This window comes from Podarcis bocagei (assembly GCF_964188305.1).
Source record: "Podarcis bocagei genome assembly, chromosome: 6".
NCBI lineage: Eukaryota > Metazoa > Chordata > Lepidosauria > Squamata > Lacertidae > Podarcis > Podarcis bocagei.
Window position 1 is genome coordinate 51525696 of NC_138130.1, and position 16046 is coordinate 51541741.

At 40.2% G+C, this 16046-nt stretch overlaps 1 protein-coding gene across 1 annotated transcript in view; it reads right to left on the bottom strand.

Annotated features, from left to right (window-relative positions):
• UMODL1 (uromodulin like 1) overlaps nucleotides 1-16046 on the bottom strand; it is a 38333-nt gene that overhangs the window by 20692 nt on the left and 1595 nt on the right. Inside the window, exons 2-6 of the mRNA XM_081199135.1 lie at nucleotides 13774-14016; nucleotides 9359-9520; nucleotides 8242-8357; nucleotides 7212-7404; nucleotides 5122-5178 (exon numbers count right to left, since the gene is read on the bottom strand). Coding sequence (XP_081055261.1) covers nucleotides 5122-5178; nucleotides 7212-7404; nucleotides 8242-8357; nucleotides 9359-9520; nucleotides 13774-14016 — 771 coding nt within the window. The remainder of the gene's footprint in view (nucleotides 1-5121; nucleotides 5179-7211; nucleotides 7405-8241; nucleotides 8358-9358; nucleotides 9521-13773; nucleotides 14017-16046) is intronic.

Sequence of the window (16046 nt, forward strand, 5' to 3'; positions counted from 1 at the left end):
CACTGGCTACAAGCTCCCCAGGCAAATGGTGCCTCTGGGGCTGGCTAGGGGGTGCTGGTTGCCAGGAGCTGGTGACCTTGGAGTAAGCAAGTGAGGGAGCCCAGCCAGCCAGTCCATCAGCCCTTGCTGTTGGGAATGGACAGATAAGTCCCAGGTCCCTGTGGGGCAGTGTAAGGAGGCCCCTCTCTTTGGGGCAGGGGGGGGAGCAGCTCAGAGACCAGGGCAGCAGCTGCAACTGCCCAGAGGACTCCCAAGGAGAGGGGAGAGGAGGCTGAGGGAACACTCCACAAGGGAGGGTGTTCGAAAAAGGGTGAGAGGCTGCCAGCTCTGCAGGCAAGGAGTGACATAACTGGGCTCCTGAGTCCCACAGGGGAGCCACAGAAATAATGTTGTTGGTTAAGGAAGCCGTGGACTCAAAAAAGGTTGAAAACGTCTGCACTACAGAATTAAACAAAAAGAAAACGTCTGCTACACACCTATTTTCTTTTTTCTTCCTTCATTGTTCACTTGTCTATAGTTCTTTAAGTGAGGAAAATACAGTTACCAGCAAAAATCTGAGCTATACCATTATCACTGCTATACGTGAATTCTTACCTTATTGCCTAGGTATAGAACCTTATATGCATTTCTTTGAGATTTGGAGATAAAAAATGCTTCATCGACTTCAATAGAAATGTTCGAACTCAGCTGAAGTCAGCAAAGTACATAGTCAATATAAAATGTATCCCAAGCCCCTAATGATCCAGGATTGCTTCCATGCATATGAAGGACTTGTGGGACTGTTTACTTTTGGCCCCAAGGGTTGAATGGTCAGAGTAATAGCTGACCCTCCAGATTGTTAGGGGCACAGTGATGAAAAGGGAAATAGGGGGCTCAGAATTAATGGTTTTGGTTTCTGACAAAAATATTCTAGGAGCTTGTTATCTGCCCAACTTATATGTATTTTTAAATAGACAGATGCTGCAAACCACAAGAGGGTCCAGGGCTCTTTCCTCCAAAGGAAAGAGATCTTATAAAGCTGATCTTAATCTCTGGGCTACTCAGGGAATAAGAGAATGTGAAGAAATGCATTACAACATCTGGAAAAGACATCACTATAATGAGATCGAGAAACTGCATGTCATTTTTATTTTATTTTTACAAAATTAATACAAGATTGACTTGTGGCAGCATCCCTGTGTCATACAAAAGTAGTATAAAAAACACACACAAAAGTCCTTAAGCTGAACACCATTCTATTTCTCACATCCAAAGTATTTGGCTACCAATGACAGTCCTGCCATGCAGCAGGGTGAAATGATTTCCTTCAGATGAATTGGTGTATATTTGGAGCAACAAGACTTTTCCAAAGTGTCACCCCTAGTGTGGGGGAGGCAAAATCTGTGAGCCACTTCAAGCACCAAAATGTCTTGGGCCAACATGGATTGTCACAAGATGAATACATCTACATTTCTTAAGAAGTTAAAGTAATATAAAATGTTGAAGATTTATATCATATTATTTTGAGGGGGACTTCTTTAATAAATGCATTCTGAATTCTGCAATTGAAACATTATTCAGCGCTGTATTAAAAGGCAAATTCACAGGAGTTCTGTTACATAAATAGTAGCGGTATGCAGGACTGTGGAAACCACATGCCATGTCTTGACAGGAGTTAAATATTCAACAGCGTCATGTTTACTCATTCATGCAAATGTAAGTTTCTTGATTCAATTAGCTTAAAGAAGTGGCTAAATCTACAGCAGAATAAGCAATTATGCAAGCCATTAGAATTCTTCAGGCAAAAACCAACTATGTAGAAAAGACAAAATCTTCAGTACTTCATTGCTAGAGAACTCACATTTCTCAAAATGATATTTTGCTGCAAGAAACAAAGTTTTCAATACAGAAAACTTTATCAAGGAAGCTTTTGTGTACCAGTCTGAGGCCTCAAAATGGCCAAGTATATTTACAGACCAAAAGTATGGCTGCATGCTACCCCGGTCTCTGAGCAGTAAGCTTATACTCAGGGTCTGGTTTCCTTGGAATAAGCCATAGCAGAGACTGTGGTGTCTTTATGATATATGGTTTATTTACACATGTATACAACTTCAGCCTATGATGGAGGGGATCACATAATTAACACCCCAAGAAGGTCTTGTTTCTCCCATAGGTGCAGCCTTGAATTCAAGTAGACATCAGCCATGTCTCTCTCTCTGTCTTTCCAGCATTTTTGCATCCAGTTTCTAGCTCACATAACTCCTAACTCTAACTTCCCATAGTTAGAGTTGGATTCCAGCAGAAGTCAAGCATGGCTCTGACCCCAGCTTCTGCCTGCAACCAGCCTCCAGGTGTTACACGCTCTGGCTTTTGTCTTTCTCACCAGACAGGTGGGGGAGGGGGGCCATGCATTTGCCCCTGGACACTGAGCAACTTCTTTTGTTATACTAACCATGGTCCTTTGGACCATTAACTCTCTCACACACACAAACTGGCCTGACCTCCATTAGATTTGAACCATTGCTGGATCTAGGACCCCAGGGATTAGAAGAGACTCAGGAATCCTACAGACTACTGTCCCAAAGTCACAACAGCATTATCTAGTTTATGAATTGGTTTCATTTATGTAATTATGTATTAATGGTATCATTTTACGTAAACTGCCTGGCAAATTTCTACTGAACGGTGGTATGTACAATAATGAATTGTTTGCTTTGCTGGAACTAAGGTGAATTCAGACAGCTAGTTTTCTACCCTAGGGTGACTTCTATTTACCTCACAGTGGAGATCTACACATATCCCAATGTCACAATTTTTTTCTCATGTGGTCAGTTTGTTCACTGATACTTTGTACATGCCTCAGAAGCAAGACCTTAAGGTCAGCCCTGATGAGACTGTGACAAGCCCTGCACCTTCTAGGTCCCTGGTGTAACCATTCAGAGTACAGACTCAATGACTTGCAATGGAAATAAGGGGGGCACTTATTGGAAATCAATTTTGTCACCTCTTCTCCCCGAGACAATGAGCCCAGCCACCTTTTATTCACAGTCGCATAAGCACTACACTACAGCATGGCCATAAACTTGTACATTCAACCGCTGAAATATACACCCAGTATATAGCGATGGAGATTTATGTTACTGCTTTATGAATGAACACTGTGTTTTATAAATGGACTCTGTATTTTGTGAATTACCTAAGAGCCACCAATAGGGAGCTCTAGAATCTGACACCTAACCAATTGGGTACTACCAAACAGTGACCTCTATTGCTGAAAGCAGGTAACCAGCAGGGAATGCTTTAGCTCAGCCTTTGTACTGTTGACTGAACACGCCCTGCTGTGCAGATAATGGAGAAAGCTCATAAATTGTATCCCTTCTGGCATCCTGGCCAACTCTATTAGCCTGGTGTAAACCCTGGTGCACCAGAAGCCCAGAATAGCAGCAAATAAAATCTGCTCATACGTCAGCGACTGGTAAGACTTGTCAATCAGTTCTTCCAAAGTCTTCCTAAATTATAAAGCTCCAAAATACAGGCCAAAAGAGAGCAGGTCTGGAAAGAGTGAAGCATAGAATGGGCACCAGCAGTGAAAAGGCCCTGCTCTGTGTAACTCCTGTCCTGTTATTTGATAGAGTGCCCACTTGCCCTCCTTGTTGACATGGAATGCTCTCTATTGGAGTCTCCAGGTCCAGTACAAAGACCATAAGAGGGGAGAGCAGGGACCTTGGAGTTCCCAACAGCTTTTAATCAAGCAAGCAAGGACACAGGTCACCTTTGTCACAGTCAGGACACCTATGTCCTGGCCAGGCCTGCACCCAATCTTGTTTTTGTACAATCTTATTTGTCCTCAGTAACCAAAATTATATTATCAACATATACAAGCAGAAAAGTTGTTTTCCTTCATTTGCAAAGAATCGTACAAAACAAAGTGGCTCTAATAAAGAAAAGTTCCAGGGTGGCAACAGATGGTGGTATCATGGCAGATACAGCTGTTGTTAGTAACTCAGAGAAGGTTTGGGAACCTTCAAGCCTCCAAGCGGTCCAAAGTTTAACCTCAGAGGATGTTGAGCCATGGTTAAATGCCATGAAGTCTGAACTGGATTCCTTAGAGAGGAACAAGACATGGCCTGCCCAGGCCACAAAAGGTTTACAAAGTTCAGTTATTGCAAAAGTTTTTCAGTGTTAACTTTATGCATTTTTTAAAATCACCATGGTATTTAACAATAATATGTCCTTTAGAGGAGATATTGTGAATTGTATAATTTTAAATACCCATCATCATCCTTAGCTTCACTCAATTTTGTTTATAACACTCTTCCATTTTGTTCTAGTTGTGAGGGTGGATTATGGGGAGGGGCCTCAAAAGTGGAGTAGCCTAGGACCTCTCTTCATCTAAATCCGGCCCTGTTCACAGCCTATTTCTGTATACAGTGGTACCTCAGGTTACATACACTTCAGGTTACAGACTCCGCTAACCCAGAAATAGTGCTTCAGGTTAAGAACTTTGCTTCAGGATGAGAACAGAAATTGTGCTCCGGTGGCGCGGTGGCAGCAGGCCCCATTAGCTAAAGTGGTGCTTCAGGTTAAGAACAGTTTCAGGTTAAGTACGGACCTCCGGAACGAATTAAGTACTTAACCCGAGGTACCACTGTACTTACATTCTGCTGTTAAGTATGGGACTTTAAATTCTGTTCAGCCCACATGCATGGGCACCTGGTGGGATAAATTGCAATAAATATAACCTCTCCTACCTATTAAAACACATTCTACAGTTTGCACATTCAGCTGTATTGAGCCGTCATGTGATGAGAAAACAAGTAATGCACATGCACATTCAATTAGTTTTCTTCACAGTGAAAAAGGAATTAAACAAGTCTGTGAAAAAAGAAATCTGTAATGGAATGGATGGCTGATTTCTTCATACAAGCCACCAGATGTCACTGTAGATATCAGAACTCAGGCAGACTTCAGGAGAGAAATAAAATATCCTTCTATGTTCATTTAGGACTTATTTTTTGTTTGTGTGGTGCTCTACTCCATGCTGCCTCTGAGAAAAAATGAGCCAAAAGGCGGCCATGCACTATTTCCCTTAGACAAAGTGGATGCAAAATTTAATAGTTTTAAAAAGAAAATGTAACTTACAGCATTTTGAATCCTCTGGTCTGCTGAATTCTTGTGATGCAGATGTTGAATTTGTAGCTGAAACAGAAGAATTTCTTATTTTAAATAGAACATTGAATCTGGACCAGAGTCTGTGGCATCTAAATGAATAATAAAGCAGACAGAATTACAAAGCAATTCCCAGAACTCCCCTCTTCAGAAGTGCTCGCTTTAACTATTCATTGAACAAATGGAACCCGCAACAAAAATTGTGGCGTTTTTCTTTTCATCCATGCCCTCGCCTGTGTGTTGTTGGTAGTTTTGGCTATGTAAGTGTGAGCAAGGGAAGGCTCAAATCGGCATCTGCATGCATCAGGAGTAGCCAATGTAAGGCACCCATCATCCCTGATCACTGTCTCTGCTGGCAATAATGTGTGCTTTTGCATTTGTCCACTTACACCTGCCTTTGTTTAACATTTACCTATTTTCAGTTTAACATTTGGCCTATAGATGGGAAGTTATAATGCTGTTCATTTTTACTTCAAAGAATGTTCAGATGCAGTGGGCAGCTATGTAACATATGTATTTAGCTTGACTTGGTTTAATCTTGTCCTTATGTACCCTTCCATAAGTTCATGTACTCAGGACAGTCCCTGATTAAATGCCCCAATCTTTGAAAGCAAGGCTGATGAATACAAAGAGCAGGACCTTTTCAGTGGTAGCTCTGCCTTGTTATATTTGTTTCTTAAGGCTGATGCAGACTTTAGATTTTTTTTTTATTTTAAAAAAACATCCACAACCACCACCACTATATTGTGAGAAGTGGAAGCACAAAGAAGACTGTAGCAGCAGATTTTGAGTTTAGAAAACACAGTATCTTGCATTTTTAATAATAATGGAATCAGCCCCTGCATTCTTCTATATGCCTTCATTTCAGATGCTGTACAGCTTATACCCACAAGGCCTACAAGGCTGCTTTCCCCACCCCCTTATGTGCGATATTTTGGGTTGGGTTGGTGAAGTCATAGCTACAACCTCATGTGCTTGCCACACAATTTGATTTCAAAGTGCCTGGGCAAAGGAAGAGGGGTTTACAGAGGCAAACTGATCGGTGGTGCCTTCAAACCCCTGTTCCTTTGTCTACGTAGCTTAAATTCAAACCATTGTGAGCAAAGGAAAATGTGTCACCTGGCTTCCTAATTTCAGGTGATTGATAGATGGGAAAGTGTGGGCAGTTATATCAGTTATATTAGCCAGCCTCAGTACCATCTTCTGTGGTTCTGAGTGAGGCTCTTCTTTCACAACAAATTTTTTAAAAAGCATTCCCCCATCCCGCCTCAGGCTTTTGGTGCAATAAAATGGTCTGCTTGTTTAATGTTCTTTTTATTCTATGCCACTCATTTTTATTTTATAGCCTATGTGGCTTTTAATTGGGTTTAAATAGATTTTATTGTAAAACTTCTCAAGGACTTGCTATAGCCAGAAGGGAAAAATACAAATTGAAAAACAAAGCACATTTTATTTGACCAAAATTTCCTACTACTTTATACTTTGGTAGATTGCTTAAAATGTGTATCCATTTGTATTCATTCTCAGAAGTATCCTTATGAGAACTCCTGGGTTAATACAAATTTCTTGTCTGCAGCAGACATTGAATTCTGCTTAAGAACATTTATTTCCTTTTGCTGAAATTAAATGTAAAAGAGAGGCTTTACAAACTTCTTGGTTTTGACACACACACAAAAAACAACAACCCCACAGATAAAATAACATGCTAGGCCAGATCCCAAAATAGCTATTTAAATGTGAGCTAACTTTGAGACTACTTAGCAGTTGATATAAATCCTTGAGCAGAATCTTGAGAGTATTTTGTGCAGCTGGAAGCTAAAACAAAAAGGGCTTCTGGAAAGTCTCACAGTGTGAAAGAGTGGTTTGTCAATGTCACCCACACATTGCAAATTATACATGGGATCCACACAATTTCCTCTTTGGCCTAAGGATCCCAGTTTCTCATGTTTACAAAGTACCTTACAGAGGGTCCTATTTCTCATTTGTAAGTTAAGTTCATAAAGCTTTACGTAACTCTTTCCTCAAAACTATGCAAATGGCAGATATATTTAAAATGTTACAACCTTGGACAACTATGTCGATAACTTCATACACTCGCATCACAATGTCCTTCAACAAAGAAGAAACGTTTGCCAATGGAACCAGCTCTTGCAGTCCAATCAGAACCCGGGAAACCAATGTCTCTGTATAGGGTTCTGCCTGTGTTGTACGAATATGATACACTGAGACATCCAGGGGCCATAGTGCGCCAGTAATCTGTAAAAGGAAGAAACTCTTTTTATATATTACATAACTGTGTGAAACTTAAGTCATGCAATTAATCCTTTCGTGTTAAACACACATGGAGGAAATAGTACAATCAAAATTAGTCAAGAAATAAAGGCCACAAGCTTGACCCCCAAATCACCCTTGTATGGGCATCACAGTGCGTGCCTAGAGCCACTTTGCTCAATGATGTGGCCAGTGGTAGCATGGCTTTCAAGTGCTCTGGCAGCAAGGGATGGGCTAGCTGGCATGGTCCTGCAACTTTCTTATTCATGCTTTAAACATGTAAGGGGTTAATTTGAACCTGCTACTGAAACTCTGGGATCTTAGAAGCCAGATTTATAACGTAACACATAATAGTTCTGCCTTTGGCACGCCAAGTTTTTGCTAATTACATTCTGCACACCAAGCATTTGCTGCTTAGCTGGTTGTGAAAATACTCACAAGCAAACCCTGCTTTTGATCAAGATTCATGCAGAGTAAAAGTCTGGCTCTGTGCGTTGAGAGCAAAAGGTCAGAGGGAGAGAGAATATGGGTATTTGCAAGCTTATATATTTAAGGGGAAGCCTTATGTGCCTCTTCAGGTGTATCTTGAGTAGAATGAAAAGGAATGAAAAGAAGATCGCATGCATGTACTTATAGGAGCCTATGCCTTTTAATGTGAGGAGTGCATGCGTCTTAAGGAGGAAGTACAGATGTCTTTTCTGATGATTTGTGCCTTCTCCAGTAGATGGTAGTCATAGAACCTATTTAGGTTCTGTTGCACCATTACAACAGAATCAGCAGAAGTGTATGTATTAGAATGAAGACTACTGTGTTTATTCATACCATAGAGTGCAGAAGCCGTGAATGATTCAGAAGTTTTGGATCCACTCTTTTTAACTCATCAAAATCCATTTTCACCAGGACTGACACATCATACCAGTATCTTGGCACTGTTTGCTCTGGAATTGAAGAGAGGAAACCATTTATATGGAGCGTTAACATTATATTAATGGAAAGGTTTTCAGTTATCACAGTGGACTTTTCATTTACAACAGCCATATTTAATCTGCTCAGCAAATCAGTGATACATCCTTCTGATTTCTTAGTCTCAACTATTAAATGATTATCAAAAGTATAGCTCCTGAGCAATCATGTACTGTACTGTATTTGTTTTAGATTCTATAAACTTGTTTTAATTCTTTTTATTGGCTTTTCAAAGTTCCACCTAAACATACATTAAGGCTGGAATTCTATGCCCTGTGGAAATGTCCCATTGATTTGAATGGGACTTATTTCTAAGTAAATATGCATACAATTGTTCTATCTCCCTTTCAGTCTTTCAAGTGTTCGGATCAGTGACACTCTTCTAAAAGCTAAAAGGAAGGCTATCTGAGAAGCATAATCTTTTACTCATCCAGTTAAGGCAAATTTGTTTCCCTGTTAAATAAATTAGGAATTAGACTTTGTGCTGCTACAGACAATATGATATGGCCTTTTCCTTCCACCACCATACAAAACTATCCCATGCATGAGTACTCAGAAGACCCAGGTAAGTGTTTACATAAAACTGCAACCTTCAGTAGATAAAGGGCTGTTTTTGCTGGAGGGAAAGGCCACAGACACATGAATATTTCAGGTCCCTTCTAGAAATTTCCTTGTGAAAGTATAAGGGTTAACAAACTGCCTGTTTCCTAAGAAGAAGGCCTGTTTTCCCTTTCCAGTGTTCTGACCAATGTATGCAAAGGCACTGGGATGACAGACAAGCACTAGCCTTGCATAAAATTACAATGCCTATTATTAATAACAAATACAATTGAATAATGTTAAGGATATTAGTCTACCTACATCGAGGCTCGACTGCCCTGCATTGTTGCACTGTGTGCACTCTAAGGCATGCCTCACCATCACATTTCTGATCACAGACCTGTCAGAAGGCGGTAAATGTTGGTCAGTACTGTACCTTCTGATACAGGATCAGAACAGCCAGTGCCTTTTGATGTCTCGCAGCATTTTTTAGGTTCTGGACAATCCAAATCCAATGTGCATGAAATAGTTAACGCTTCCATTTCCTTTGCTGGACAGGCACCAGGTCTTGAGGCAAATTCACTGGAACTGTTTAGGGCTACAGAACAAGACATTTAACAACAAAATTTGCATCTACTGGCAAGGATTTAAAGTTCTACTTTAGGCATGTCCAAGAGCTTGCGTATGGCTTAGCAGGATTTTTTTATTCCTCTCTTCCCACCACACGTACACATGCACTGCTTACCCCACCATGCCATACCTCAAGATGCTATTGAATGTCTTTCTTTGGAGACTGGGGAGGAGGACTATTAATCAAGAAACTCACTGAGTACTTTGGATCTTAGCCATCATTTGTTTTCATTAAAGCTATTCTATCTTCCTCATAACAACACTGGATACAGCTTGGACAGCTGCTCCTTTGGGAACAACATCATACATTTACAACACATTTAACACACATAACTTTCTCCCAAAGAATCATAAGAAATGTAGTTTACCCCTTAGGGATGTACAATTCTTGGCACTCTTAACAAACTACACTTCCCATGAATCTTTGGGGGAAGCAGTGGTCAACTTTGGGCCCTCAAATTTCAGCGACACTAAAATTTGGCACCCTCACCTCCTCACACCGCTCTAAAGCGTTGTTTTGGTGCCCCCTGCAGCGGGGTGCCCAGTGCAACCTCACCAGTCACGCCTAAAACCACCTCTGAGCAAAGTCATGTGTTGTAAATGTGTGGTATGGCTGAGAGGAAACAGCAGGTGTCCAAGCTAAATAAACATGCCTGTAGATCCAGCCTATGTAATCTGCAAATGATGGCACAAACATGTAACAAGTCACAGCCACAAAAGTACCCTGAAAAATCAGTGCAAGGAACCGGGTTGTGTACCAGTTCTGGCTCAGAGCCATAGAAAGCATTAATCTGAAATGTCAAGGTCTTCATTCTTACATCAGCCAAACACAAAGACAGACATCCAACATGTCCCTGTCAAAGTCTATCAAGCTATAATTGTTATACGTGCAACTCCCAGAGCGAGCCATCTGTCAAGCAACTGCTTAAAAGGTGGAAATCAGTTGACATGTTCCTTTGGTGAGTAGAAGCCTTCCTGATTTACTCACAAGGGTGGCAAAAATGTGTACGGTATACATGCATGAAAGCTCCATCATAACTAATATAAGGAGAATGGAATGACAAAGCGCTTGTAACATTTATTGTGCTTTATTATTTATTTTTAGAACTATTTTAAATCTGTAAACTGCCTTGAAAAACTTTAGACCATCAGGGTTAATGTTACTGTTTTTGATGAAGAAAAACAGTGAATATTTCATAAATATCTGATCAGATTTCCTATATAAACCACAGAGAGAGAGAGAGAGAGAGAGAGAGAGAGAGAGAGAGAGAGTCACCACTTGCTGGTCCATATTTTTTGAGGTTGATGTATTTGTTGCATGTTCACTGCTGGTCTCCTGAAAATCACCTATAATATTGTTATAGGTGAACCATATCAAGGAGAACCATGTTTATGCAGTGGATATGCATCAAAAATCCACAGCTTCCTTGTGAGCATTCACTCTCCCTATGTGTTAATTAATTTAGCAGGATTTGCAGCACTAGTATAGTATTTATTACCAATAGCCCATGAGAATGAGACACTGTACACAGATAAAAGATAACACAGCCTTGCCTACAGGCTTACAGTTTAAGCAAAGCATATGTTCCCTATTCTGACATTAGAATGTGTGTGTGGCAGCACAGAGCGGAGAAACAGGAAACTTATTTGCTACATAAAGTGTGAATTGGTCCTTAGTCTGCCATCCAAGCAGAAGTAAATTATGGTTTCCAGTGGGATTGCAGAAAATGTATCAAGGGAAAATTCTCACCGAAGAGCCCCACAGAACTCTGAGCTCCAATCACTTAGTCAAACTAGCTTTGTCTGGGTTCTAACATAAGAGAAAACATTAACCGTAGTTTAGTGACATGCTGTTAATTCATCTCACTAGTTGTCAACTTCCTCTTTTCATCATTTATTTAAGACCATGTCTAGACAGTGCATTACCATTCACAGAAGCTGTGACTAAGGCTCTGAGGTCTAGAAAGAACGGTCTGAAGGAGACAAATGAAACACGCGCTGCTGAAGCTTAATGGGACAGCCCTAATGAGTAAGAAATTCAGAATTTAGAAAGCTTCTTTAACCTAACGACAATAAGAGCTTCTGCTCCACCAGGACCCTAGGGCAACTTCTGTCTAGGTGCCTGTCCACATTTAGAGTAGAAGCTCATGTCACTGAAGTTCTTAATTGTCTGATTGGGGGGTTGGACTAGATGACCCTACAATTCTGTGACTCAGAATATAATTTTGTTAAGCTTGTAATGATGAGCTAGTTTATGACTCAGCCAGCATTTCTCTCAGATGCTCTTCTCCAGCTAGAAAAGAATTTGCATACGTACAGTCAGCATTCAATGGACCACACAAGCCCAGCTGCTTTGTAGGCACCTTTGCAATAGTTATTGCTGCACATGACTGCAGCTCTTTTGCTTACTATGAAATGACATTAACAATAATGACATATTCTTTGTAGGCAGATTCACAAAACACATTTTATTTTTATTGCCAAGCCCCTAATCTCACTGGCCAACTGCTATAAACTATGTGACCAGACCACCTTACTAAGCTTCCATTCATTTGATAAACATTTTCTTTATTTGGATCAATTTGTTTCTACCAAAGAAGACAATGTTTTATTGTCCACAACATTCTTATGTTCCCAAGTGCAATTGTTTGAGGGGCAAACAGTTCAATTTTCAAGCAGCTGTCCACCATCACAAGTGCTGGAAACCTGTTCCCAGGGAGCAATATGACAATACACATATATGTTTTCAGAAACACAAGAGTGCCTGCACCAGTGTTACAAATGGAGATGAGACTCCTGCAAAATAAAGGAATTTTTCCAAGATCGCTTCTCTCCTTCCCCCTTCTTCTTTCCCCCCAGATCACTTTTCAAGAAAACTTGGAATCACTAAGGCCATTCTAAACTGAGCTTGGGAGTTTAAAGGTAAAGGTAAAGGAACCCCTGACCATTAGGTCCAGTCATGGATGACTCTGGGGTTGCGGTGCTCATCTCGCTTTATTGGCCGAGGAAGCCGGTGTACAGCTTCTGGGTCATTTGGCCAGCATGACTAAGCCGCTTCCGGCGAACCAGAGCAGCTCACGGAAACGCCGTTTACCTTCCCGCCGGAGCGGTCCCTATTTATCTACTTACACTTTGACGTGCTTTCGAACAGCTAGGTTGGCAGGAGCAGGGACCGAGCAAAGGGAGCTCACCCTGTCGCGGGGATTCGAACCGCCGACCGCTGATCAGCAAGTCCTAGGCTCTGTGGTTTAACCCACAGTGCATTACTATTTTAGAGGCAGGCCTCAGAATGGTTCTCTTAATTTATTTTGCCTTCATAGATGCTAAGGCAGGGATGTGTTAACCTTTCATGTAAAATATTCTACTTCCTTTTCCTTGACAGATTATTTTTATGGGAGGGCAGATTGAGAGACAGCGCTTCCTTGTTCAGGCTAATGGAAATTTTGTTCCTACAGAATATGTTCTGCTTTGTGTTGCTGCTTAGTTGTGCATTTTTGTTAAATACCCCCCCCCAAAGCAAAGCCACCCCATTTAAAACTAAATAAAAACCATTAATGGTGATGATGATGATACTTTTTAAAAAGATCTTTGAGTTAATATGAGCTCAGTGATAACAGAAGTGAGTGAGTGTTATACGAGACATACAAAATGCAACACATCTTTTGGATATAATCATCAAGCAGGTAACAACAAAATGTCCACAGCCTAATCTGAAAGCAGGTTGTCTTTACTAAGCCTTTTCAACTCAAAACAGAGTTTAGATACAAATGGCGTGCTGTTTTATACAGATCTATTTGAACCTCAGCTGCCAGAGCAGTAATAATTTAATAATTGATCTGACCTGTGAACACTTCCCCTTAAAATAGCTGAAACCCACAGGTTTCGCTGAGACTTGTTCATACACAGTCTGAGCATGAAGATTACCTATGTGCTGATAGTTCACCCAAGAGCAAGCTTTGGGCCCCAACAGCTTCCCTCATGACACATATAAACTGTAATGATTACTGTGGCTGACACACAGCCACATAAAGAGAGCCTATATGCAAAAGTTACAGTTCTGGTATAGGTTAAGTGTGTACAAAGCTAACTTGTCTCATGTCCCCCTGTGTTGAAAGCCCACATGCCCAGGTTAGAGTGAGCTGACTCAAAGCTGCATCTGCAGGTATTCTAGTGTTGTATTTTTGCAGTTCTTCTAATTTTCATTTTTCATTGAATACTTACATAAGGCACAGTAGAGACCAACTTGCTCATACCCACTGCAACAATCGGTCAGATTCATACTCTCTGGGACGGTGACAGGATGATATTCTTCGTTGTAGTAGGTTTTGGTGCAAGTCCTCCATGGAATCCACCCTCCACATAGTGTTTCCTTTTCATACGACTTTCGATAGGCAACCATTTTGTTCACATTTTTGTCTATAGTATAATTGCATAAATGGTAGCTGAGCAAGGAGAGACCTTTCTCTGCAGAGAAAGACAGAGTGATATAGGAATTAGTGACACAGTAGGTGATTTTTCAAAAGCACTCACCTATCTATGTACTTGGGAACAACTGCAGGTGACCAGCCACTGTTTTGTTGTTGTTGTTGTTGTGTTTGTGTGTGTGTGTGTTCAAACAGATTAGGTTGGATCCAGATTTCCCATCATGCTTAAAGTAGAGCCGATGAATTTCAGTTGATTTACGGTAAGAATGAGTATGTCTAGGTCTAATCTATTTTTTCATGTCCTCTAATAAAAAATTCAAAAGATTTTAGTAATCTGGAGACCCAGTAGAATGACAGCCAGGCCGATAAACAAGAAGTACAAGAATTAATGTAAAGACAGAAGTAACTTTAAACATTTTAAATCTTTATTTATTTCTATTTCATGTTTTTGAAGGAAGAATAAATTTTCTTTCAACTTGCTTTGGTATTCTATGTCTAACGCTAAGCAGGGAAACTTAGGGAAGTTTTTAATGTTTGATGTTTTGTCACTTTATTATTATTAGTATTATTATTAATATTCTGTTGGGAGCTGCCCAGAGTAGCTGGGGAAACCCAGCCAGATGGGTGGGGTAATAATAATAATAATAATAATAATAATAATAATAATAATAATAATATATTGCCAAGTCTGTAGCAAAACGGGATCTCTTTGCAACTATGTGTACATCAATCAGGAAGATTGGGAGGAAATCCAAGTGTGATAAGCAATCCTATACGTACATTTGCTAAAATCCTGTATTATTATGTATTGTTATGTTGTAATGTTGTTGTTGTTGCTGCTGCTGCTACTGCTGCTGCTGTTATATTTATTCAAAATCTATCCCACCCGTCCTACAGCCTAGAGTTCAGAGCACAGAGTTCAGTACTCAGAGAAGGACAATTCCCCTGTGTAGAGTTGCTAGGGACAATTCAGAAAATGTTTACAAATTAGCATTTACTGCTCCATAGCTTCCAAACACAAGGATTAGACTGCCATTAAACTAATTAAAATGTGTTTTGTTGGATGGATTCTTTTAACCAGCTACAAGCTGAAATTTCCAGTACAGTATAACCGTAAGAAGATGATTACTAGGTTTATTATTATGGACTGATTATCACCTTGGCAGTACTTGTGGTACCTGTGCAAGCAAACATACTGTATTTCTGAAAATTAAAGTGCTATCCTGTCAACTAGCAGTAGCAGAAAACTTCCAAGTTTGTAACACAGATTATTTGCAACAGGAATATATCATGATTCTTGGAAATACTGATTTACTACATCCATTGGAGACTATGACAAAGGTTATGTGAATCAAATGTCTTACAGTCTTGGAGTATTGTTCTTGGGTAAAAAAATATATTCAATAGACTAAAACTGCTAACAATGTGTGGACACAGCAGGTAAAGTAAATTAAACATGGTATACATAATTGGTTAAATAACACATGATATATATACTGTGGCAGGTAACCAGTGGAAATGTGGCATGCGAAAGAAGTCCACCCCTTTGGGGTGATGCCAACACATTTTTACCCTTCTTTTTCCCTATCCGCCTGTTTTTCTTTTCTCCTTTGTCATTCTGTTATGAATATGATTCTGCAAAATTCAATATTTGGAAGGCTACTGCAGAATGTCTGGGAATAAAGTTGTGCACACTAGCTGTGTATTCAAAGTCTGCACTTTTTAATGTTGGAACAAATTAAGGATAATGAGATAAGTCAGGCCTCCTGCAGCAAATAGCAGCTCAGGGCACAGTGTTATTCAATAGCCGTATTTAACAGCAGCATGGATGGGAGAGGGAGAAGCATGTAGCTTCAGTTTTCTTTCACAAAATCTTGACATTCTGAACCAATGATACTGATTACACAACCACCACCACCACACAGGCTACAATCTTATAGGATTCATAATGGCTACCCCTGTAATGAAACTACTGGTTTTAAATTCAGGTAGGTAGCCATGTTGGTCTGACGCAGTTGAAATTAATTTAAAAAAATTAAAAATTGTCCAGTAGCACCTTGGAGACCAACT